This window comes from Plutella xylostella, chromosome 8 (genome assembly GCF_932276165.1).
Source record: "Plutella xylostella chromosome 8, ilPluXylo3.1, whole genome shotgun sequence".
In the NCBI taxonomy this organism is placed as follows: Eukaryota; Metazoa; Arthropoda; class Insecta; order Lepidoptera; family Plutellidae; genus Plutella; species Plutella xylostella.
The window spans coordinates 3382506-3392141 of NC_063988.1; the positions used below are offsets into that span (position 1 = coordinate 3382506).

A 9636-nucleotide genomic window follows, 5' to 3' on the forward strand; every position below is an offset into this window, starting at 1 on the left:
GAGGTGTGACGCTTTAGATCCGTCGTCTTCATTGGTGGATATATATGAAATACCCCCGCAGGCAGCACGTCCGACTGTCGAAGATAATGTTTTGCTCTTAGATTTCTTCGAGGGAGTTTCAAAATATGAATCAATATTTTCGTGAATCCGTTTAGTCGGTTTTTTCAGGAGAAGTGATGGTGATAGTATTTCATCATCACTAGGGCTCGGATAATAGTAATTTTTCATCGTGTAGTCGCAGTCGTCAATTATTGTTGATGGCTAAAACAAATAAATTTACTTGGTTTTACTACGGTAAAAAATAGATGATGCACATTATCTTATGTTGGGGGGTGGAAAGCAGAGACATGCGTAAAGTTACGGTTTAATACTGATGAAATGGGTGAACGAATTACCTACTATGCCATGACAACTAACTATAGTGTTACTTGCACAAAAAATACGGGTAAGAATAAAAGTAAGTTAAAACACTGAGGTGCTTTTGACTCACATGCAATGTACACAAAGTAATGGACTATTATACATATTCAACGGAAAGTGATTAGATACAAAACATAACTTACATTCATATGTCTGGACGCTGCAGGTATCTATGTAGCACAATACACAATAATTATAAACTCACTCAGTAGAGAGCCAGGCTGATATGTTTGAGATCTGACATGCAGCGCGTTTTATATACGCGGAATGCGGTTTTCGGGGGTATTTTTTGTACACGATCCCAATCTTTATCGAGATTAAACCAAACACACTTGTGTTAGGTGAAAACTGGTCGAGACTTGTTCATTTTTTAAAATCCCACATTGATTCCTTTATCGGCATACAAATAAAATTGATATTCCCATAACACTTCGCGCAGACACGTATGTACAAGCTAGTGTTTTTTTATTTCAGACGCCAGCCCACAGTATTTTTTATATTACCTTTGCACTTATATTGAGTGATTGATTAGGGTTAGCATCGAACACCCAAAGCGCGACATATCTGGAGTTATTTATTGTTTTGGGATGCTTACCAAAAAAAATATTACCTACTTAGGGACAAATTCTTGGCATCGAACCGTTGGTGGGTGAAAAAAACTTTAGGAAGGTAATTAAAACGTAATGTTTGCATGTAGGTACGTATAATTATTGATTTCACTTTACATAACTATGTTTTTAGAACTCGGTTTATAACGCTATCAGCCACTGCGTACAAGTGTTTACGCTTTATGTTATTTAGTAAAGACACGGAGATGGATGTTTAATTCACCAGTAATAATGTCTTTTAATTATTACAGTCGCTAGTAATGCATTGAATGAAGTAAGGCTGATAAATATTATCCATTGGATACCATGTTATTTCAAATAACAGTCACACACTCATACTTAATGAAAGCCTGTAGGTAGGTGCGACGACGAGCAACGCGAGGAGGAGTGGTTAGTAGATATGCTTAAAATCAACCGATAATATTCTACCTACACAATAGGTACTTACTTGTATACAAAGTTTATTCGCGGCGAGCTTTTTGCAGGATCGCCAAAGACAGCGCCTCGGAGGGGGCAGGGGCGGGCAGGTGGAGCAGGCGGGGAAGTGAGCCAGAACCCGTGAATCCCTACTACTACAGGAAAGAGTCGGACCCAATAGGAAAGCGTGTCGCAATAAGATTCATTCCAATTAGAAAAAGTCGCGGATCGCGAATAAAACCGCGGGGCGCTAATTGCCTTAATAAAGTTTATTCGCGGCGAGCTTTTTGCAGGATCGCCAAAGACAGCGCCTCGGAGGGGGCAGGGGCGGGCAGGTGGAGCAGGCGGGGAAGTGAGCCAGAACCCGTGAATCCCTACTACTAGTAAGGATAAACCCCGTTTTGAGAAAGTACGAGTGGCTGGAGACATCTCTAGAAACATCGTACCTGTTATCGCGAAAAGGGACCGCTTTAGCAAGGTACCTATTAAAGATGTCAAACGCCCTCCGCAGGTTTCTCCACCTGCTACTGGCCGTGGTCCTCACGACCCAGGCCCTTCGACTTCAGCGAGTCAATAATGGCGCTGGAATTCTGCCCGTCCGAAAAGGAGAAGCAGTTATTAGTTCTGATAAGTGGATAGTTTTTAAGGTATTAAATATAAGCTTATTATGTAGAGATTTAGAATTTAACGTAAATAGATACGCAAACTTGAATAATCATGTTCTTAGTTATTTTAAAGGAAAATTAGACGTAGGAATTGCGAATATAAAAACGCAAACAGATTACATAAAGGATACAACCATCGGAAAATTAAGACAAATTTCCCCATCTAAAAGAATAAAAAGAGGTATTTTGAACCCTCTTGGTTCACTCATTAAGATATTTACAGGAAATCTAGATAACGATGACGCCATTAGGTATGATCATTTAATCAGCGAAGCAAAATTACGCACGGAAAACGTTGCGAAAAAACTATCATTGGTTACCGAAATGGTGCAGTCCTTTGTTAATATTGCAAATAGTACACAGAACAATTTCATCCAATTAGATAAAGCAATTTGGGAACTTCGTAAACAAATTAATATAACTAAATCTGTACAAATACGTGAACAAATCATATCAGTGTATAATCTTTTCTTTCATAACTTTCAAACACTTTTTATCAGATTGGATGAGTTGGAAACAACCATAGCTTTTAGTAAATTAAGGACTCTACATCAGTCAATATTAGATTCAGATGAACTGTTACAAATACTGAATAAGATAGAGGAAAATAATAAGTTAGTATACCCTGTAAACGAAGCAAATTTAGTAAAGATAGAACAAACAATAGAATTAAAATCCTATTTTAAGGAAAATCAGATAACCTTCATTTTAGAAATTCCATTAATTAAAAAAGATATATATACATATTATAAAATACTCCCCATTCCTACCACCAACGAGTCCAACCAAACTACCCTGATAATTCCTAAATTCCCTTACCTTCTTATGAAAGGGTTGAAAACTCAGTCACTCTCCCAGCCCTGCAAGAAGATCGACGAACAATACTATCTATGCAATGAAAACGAGATGTCTGCATTCATTGAGGATACATGTGTCATAGACTTGATGAAACGCACCCCTAACGCCACGTCATGCCGACCAACTTATGTAAAGCTGGAAAATATTAAATTAACCCCCATACAACTTAATCGCTGGATACTCTATTCCAAGGACAACTCTGTACTTACCCAAGTCTGTAAGGACGAGGTTACACACCATAACATTCAAGGAACATACATACTCACTATGAATGAAAATTGTATAATTGAAATAGAAAAGTACAAACTGAAAAAGCGAACTCTACAATTTGAAAAAATTAAGTATTCTGACTTACCCTTACTCAGCTTACCAGAAATTCTACCCCTACAACCTGAAAAGGAAAGCTACCCCATCAACCTGGAGGAAATCGATCTTTCAGATATCCGTCTTATGTCATACCTATTGAAGAAAAGTGAAAGTGAAGTGATATGCAAAGTCAATGAAAGTGTTATCAATGTGAAAAGCATCAGTGTCGGAACAGTAATCATTTATGTAATCTTAATTTTAATCATTATTATTGTATTACTTTACCTTTACAGATATAAGAAGGATATTCGAAATCATCATTCGGAAAAATCCCCAAATGAGGATTTCGAACTTAAGGAGGGAGGAGTTATACATTCTCATGGCTTAGTATCCATCCAAACATAAATAGCACATTCCATTCCCATGCTACAATGTAGTCATATAGTATTCAAGAGTGCTGACAAGCCAAGAGGATGTTATGACTAGCCACGGTGGCAACGGCGTCACCGCAGGCGATTCTTAGATTTAAGCTTAGCAAGTAGTTCAGTTCCTGTAGAGACTCCGTCGAGATTAAACGTAATTAATCAAAAATTCTGTGTTTTTAAAAACGGCCTTCCGCGACGCTCTAACTTAACTACCTAGTTAGGTACTTACTACTCGTGCAAATAACTGTGTATCTAGCCAGCAACAAACAGGAGGCACGCCATGTACGCCACAGCGAGTTAGTTAATATGACGTCTACCTGGTTTTTGTCAGTCACACTGTCTGGTGCACAGTTTCGCACGAGTAGTAGGTATTAGATATAGAAATCGCATTGTGAAAATGGAGAGCAAAGCGAGCATTGCCTTCGAATGGAAACCGCCGGGCGGCCACTGCAGACGCGGTCGCCCCGTGCACACATGGCGGCGCACAGTGGACGGCGAGCTGCGAGCGCAAGGCCTGAGCTGGAGCTGGTCGCAGGCCAGAGCGGTTGCTGAGGACAGAACGGCGTGGCGCACGCTTGTGAAGGCCCTCTGTACCACTGGGGTACCATAGGACAGCAACAGTAGGTAGATATACTTGGGAAAAGATCTATCGGGGGTTATAAACAAAAACTTCTTAATTGATTGTATTTCTCAACTTCAAATACTTTTATGTTTTAGAGGGCCTGCTGGAATGGATGTGCGGAGTTGATTGCCTACATGATACGCATTGGTTTGTATACATATTTAGTAATAACCCATTAATTACCTAAAATAAAGTTTTGTAACAATTTAGTTTATAACAAATCGTTTTTTAACAATTTATATTTAAATTGTAGGAGCTAACATAGAGGTGCGGACGGACGCGGGGGAGGGCGGCGTGTACCTCGCCACCTACAGCGCTGTGCGGAACAAAACCAACGACTTCTCTGCCATCAAGATCCTCATTTCTGCAGGTAATACAGGAGTTTACAGGACGTAGCAAAAGTGGTATACTAAACCGTGGTGATTTTATGGGGTGAATCTAAATAACTTTTGTTCAACGATTTTAGAAATTTGAAATAAAATGCTTATCCATAGTAAAGTCACGTGGCCATCAAAGTTTATATAAGTAAGTATATGGAATAAGTAGGTAGGTAATTTTTGTTTTGCGAATTTAAAAAGTCGTTTGAACAGACCTTGTTTAGATTGACCCTTGCCTTGTCTTGGATTTTATAACGATATATACTTATGATATTTAACTAGTTACTAGTTAGGTACATTTTATTATTTTATATTTAATTTTCGTAAATCTCCCCAGGTCTAGACGTGAACCAAGCCCGACACGACGGGCTGCGTCCCCTGGACCTGGCGGCGCTGAAGGGACACTCCCGCCTCGTGCGCTTCCTGCTGGCCCACGGAGCCGCGCCCACGGACCAGCAGGACATATCCATGGTAATGTATAAATAAGTACTGCCAGGTAGTATCCATGGTAATGTGTAGACAAGTGCTGCCTGGCCTGGCAGAGAGAGAGATTGACAGTGGTGCCACTTTTCTTAATACTTACATGGCCATAACCTCAGAGTACCAACCAAGCCAAAGCATAATTATGGCCACCCAAATACCTATAGTGCCACAAACTTATCTGTTCCGGTGAGAGCGAACTAAATTGGTCCATATAATCTATGTCAATATGAAATTCATTAGTACAGTAAGTAATGAGGTATGGACCAATTTAGAGCCCTCGCACATTACGGCCACCAGTCGCCGCCACTAAACGCGACCACCAGTAGTTCGGCTAGACCACTACACGCCGCCACCAGTGGCAGCCACTAGTGGCCGCATCAAGCCACCAGTGGCTGCCACTTGCGTCAGACACTAGCTGCAAGTATCTCGACAGAGGTAGACGTGTGTTGCCCAAGAATGGACGCACTCTTGATTTCGCTATTGTTGCTTATTATTCTAAAACGTAGAAAACGGCGCCGAATTCAGAACCATCGACGACCAATTCATCGGCGTCACTGGGTACATCCAATTCTGACATCACGCAATAAAAATGGACAGCACAAATTGCTGTTCGAAGAGTTAAAATGTTATCCAGATAAGTTCTTCAAGTATTTTAGAATGAGCGTGAACTCATTCAATGAATTACTTAGCGTTTTGCACGATGACCTCAAACATCAAGATACACGCATGAGAAAAAGCATCTCTCCAACAGAAAGGCTGGCTATAACTTTAAGGTAAGTATCATTCATTCGTATCATTTTGCTTCTATTAGTTTGCGACTCACGTGGATTCTAGAACGTAAAACAAACAATTAAAAAAGCCAAATTGAAATAGAAATTATTTATTAATGAGAATTGAAAAATCGCAAACTAAATCAAGTTACATATCGCAGATATACAGTTTTTATAACAAATACACATTTACTTTTACATAGTCAGTTGTCAAAAAGATGTTCATTTATATCATCTGACAAAACAGAATTCATAGTATTATCAGATGCAGATGGCGAGGTAACGGAAAAGTCATGCTCAAAATTTGATTGATATCCCATAGAAGGTGGACGCGAAGCCGATTGATATCCCAAAGCAGATGGACGCGGAGTCGGTTGATAACCCGAAGTAGATGTTTGCATAGTATGGTATGAGCGTGGTTCCTGAAATGATGATGTGAAATATCCATGTTGTTGATTCTGTGATGTTCGCATATACTGTTTATATTTTTTTAGTACCATCAATACATCGGTTTGAGCATCCAATTTAAATTCATTGGGTATTTGTTTAAAGTGCGGGACCAAGGACAAAGCAAAGTTATGGTCAGCGTCTTCTTCATGCTTGTTAGAATGACGAGATTGTAATTGTTCTGAAATACTAACAAGTATATCAGTTTCTGCTTGAATGTCTTCATTATTTGTCTTGTTCTTTTTTGGCCTTTTTCTCTCAGTCGCATCGTGTACCTCGTTCGGTAATGGGCTGGGATCACGTCGTGTGTCAGCCAAGTTTTTTAAAAAAGATAGTTGTTGATAATATATATACGGCTTGCGACTCGATGATGCAGATCCACTTTTAACGCTCATTTGTTTAGAGTGTTCTCTTTTGAAGCAGTCACGAAGGCTTTTCCATTTTCGCTGCAACTGGGATGCTGAAACATAAAAATAACATAATCAAAGGTTTCTAATCTGTTCTTTTTGTTGCAGGTACCTTGCTACTGGTTGTTCATTTGGTGATTTTGAATTAGTATATCGATGTGGTGCGTCAACTGCGAGATTGATTGTAAAAGAAACATGTAAATTGATCTATGCATCACTTCAAGATATCTGCGTACCACAACCAACTGAAGAGATGTGGAGTAAAATAGCTAAGGGGTTTGAAGAATATGCTAACTTTCCAAATTGCTGTGGTGCAATTGATGGAAAACATATAAGGATTATTAAGCCTCAAGATAGCGGATCCTTATATTATAATTATAAACACTATTTTTCCATCGTACTTCTAGCTATCTGTGACGTGAATTATAAGTTCACATTTATTGATGTCGGCTCTTATGGGAAAGCTTCAGATTCGACTATCTACAAAGAATCGAAATTATTCAAAAAATTGGAAGACCAATCCCTGAATTTACCTGCACCAAAAGCAATTTCTAGTAGTTCTGGTCCTGTAAACTACTGTTTTGTTGGTGATGAAGCTTTTGGTCTTGCAGAACACATGTTGAGACCTTATTCAGGAAAACACTTGAATATTGAAAAAAGAATTTTCAACTATAGGCTTTCTCGAGCCAGGCGTCATATCGAGTGTGCCTTTGGGATATTAGTGAATAAGTGGAGAATACTACATCGACCATTGAATGTGTCAATAGATTTCGCCGAAGACATCGTGAAGGCCTGTTGTATACTACACAACTTTGTTCGTCAGAGAGATGGATTTAATTTCCATCATACATTGACTGTACCAGGACTTCACGATATCGATAACGCCCACGTGCAATCTCGTCGTTCATTAAACACCAGAGATATATTGAAAGATTATTTTATTAGCAACGAGGGAGCTGTACCTTGGCAAAATAATAAAATATAATAAATATATAATAATAATGTAAAATAAAATTGTCCAAAAACTTACCTGCTTTGTTTTTTTCCGCTACATTTTTTTCACTAAAATTTGGAATAAATTTTAGGCACAATTCCTCCCAAGCTTCAGTTTTCTTACCCCTGTCGCTATACAAATCTGACTTTAAATCCCAAATAGCGGGTCGCTCTTCGACATCGGAAATAAAAGCGTCTACATCAAAATGAGGAATCGGATCCGTGGACATCATGCACGTGCATTCAGTACGCAGCTTACAACAAGACTAGACCCGGGAAACGGGATTGGGGAGCGGCGCGCAGGGGTGGGAAGAAGCCGGCAACTGTGGCCGTGTATGCGCACGAGTCGAACGACAAAACGCAGCCACAAGTAGCGAGCGCGCTCGACTCTCGCAGCTTGTGGCTCGGACGCGGCCACTCAAGCGCTCAGTGTGCGCCGATTCTATATAAAATGTATGAAGAAACGCGTCCGCAGGTTGTGGCGGCCACTAGTGGCTGAAGCGTGGCCGCCACTAAGTGGCCAGTGTGCGGGGGCTCTTAGTTCGCTCTCACCGGAACAGATAAGTTTGTGGCACTATACCTATGTTTCCTATATGCGTGAGTCAGCCAACCAACTTGTCACTTGTCAGTCTGTATGAATATGCAGGAAAGGAGTTTACCCGACTGACATATTAGGTACCTTGTTCTCTATTTGGGTTTGGCACATCCTGGGCTAGTAGCACCAGGCGCATTCAAGACGTGACATAAGTTATGCATCACACTCACTCACATCGCGCAGCCTCAAGAGCGAGCGCGACGTAGAACTTTTGTCACGTCTTAAATGTGCCCCGTACTAGCCCTTCAGGTTAGTTGGTCAGTCAGCAACGATACGATAAGGAGAATAATTAGGTATTTTGTTTCCGAACTTATCTTTCTTCTTGAACTAGGTTAGGAATGTTAGGATTAGTCAGACAGATCAGAGTCAGTCGCTGACCACTCAAGTGCACTGGATGTGACGCCTCAAAAAGGCAAAATTTTTAGCACCCAAAACAAAACTAAGCATACTTACTGGTGACTACTAATAGGTACTAGGTAGTTATTCAAATAATTTGTGAATGACAATCTTTCTTTCTTTTCAGATTATTGGGAAAATGTAGACCAACGAAACTGCTATAGGTAGTTACGTGGCTAGATGAATGCTCTGAATACTTAATGATTATTTTATTCAATCGATTGTTTTACAATTAAACTAATTCATTTGACAATGTGATAAAATCTTTCATTAACAATATAGTTACGAACTTAATTATAAACGATAATCAAATCAATAGTCATAATAAAAACGTACATTTCAGATTAAATATGATTAGGTATATAAACAGTAAGTAGGACTCTAGGACTACACATAAAGTACCGTCGACATTAGTAGTTCCGTCGTGCAACTCGGCATAAGTTAAATCTACCTAGGTACATAAAATTAAACCTATCATTATTATTTTGTACTTGCTAAAATTCTTGTAAGAAATATATAACTCGCATTAGATGACTAGCAATAACTTTATAAGTAATGTAGAGATAGTTAGTGATGTCGATCCTGAAGGCACATTTAGTATTAACAACGTTAAACTATAAATTTTGTCACTTGAAAATGAGGCTTTCCAAAACACCTGATACTTAATTATAAATAAGTATATAATATTATGAACTTAATAAATGAAATAGGTAGAATAGAAAGCCTATTAAGTACACAAACCTAATTAAGTACATTATATTTTTTAAGACTTATGACCAAAGGTCAAACAATCAATAATGCCTTTTAATTTTTAAGTAAAAAAATCATAATATGTAAAAACAATGTG

The 9636-nt window shown here is 39.0% G+C and overlaps 2 protein-coding genes across 2 annotated transcripts in view; both read left to right on the forward strand.

Annotated features, from left to right (window-relative positions):
- Positions 1 to 8955, forward strand: part of LOC119693056 (ankyrin repeat, SAM and basic leucine zipper domain-containing protein 1-like) — a 31716-nt gene extending 22761 nt beyond the window's left edge. The window contains exons 4-7 of the mRNA XM_048622654.1: positions 4417 to 4468; positions 4575 to 4691; positions 5036 to 5169; positions 8917 to 8955. Coding sequence (XP_048478611.1) covers positions 4417 to 4468; positions 4575 to 4691; positions 5036 to 5169; positions 8917 to 8934 — 321 coding nt within the window. The 3' untranslated portion in view covers positions 8935 to 8955. The remainder of the gene's footprint in view (positions 1 to 4416; positions 4469 to 4574; positions 4692 to 5035; positions 5170 to 8916) is intronic.
- On the forward strand, positions 5454 to 7834 carry LOC105393174 (protein ALP1-like). Its single transcript, XM_048622652.1, has 2 exons — positions 5454 to 5954; positions 6914 to 7834. Exons 1-2 carry the CDS (start codon positions 5638 to 5640, stop codon positions 7788 to 7790), a joined length of 1194 nt encoding a protein of 397 aa, XP_048478609.1. The 5' UTR covers positions 5454 to 5637; the 3' UTR covers positions 7791 to 7834.
- Positions 8956 to 9636: the final 681 nt, after the last annotated feature.

What these genes read in the sequence shown, in the direction of transcription:
- LOC105393174 (XM_048622652.1), top strand. Translation starts at nt 5,638, where the DNA reads ATGGACGCACTCTTGATTTCGCTATTGTTGCTTATTATTCTAAAACGT. An exon ending in AGGCTGGCTATAACTTTAAG is followed by an intron (nt 5,955 to 6,913) that starts GTAAGTATCATT and finishes TTTTTGTTGCAG; the next exon opens with GTACCTTGCTACTGGTTGTT.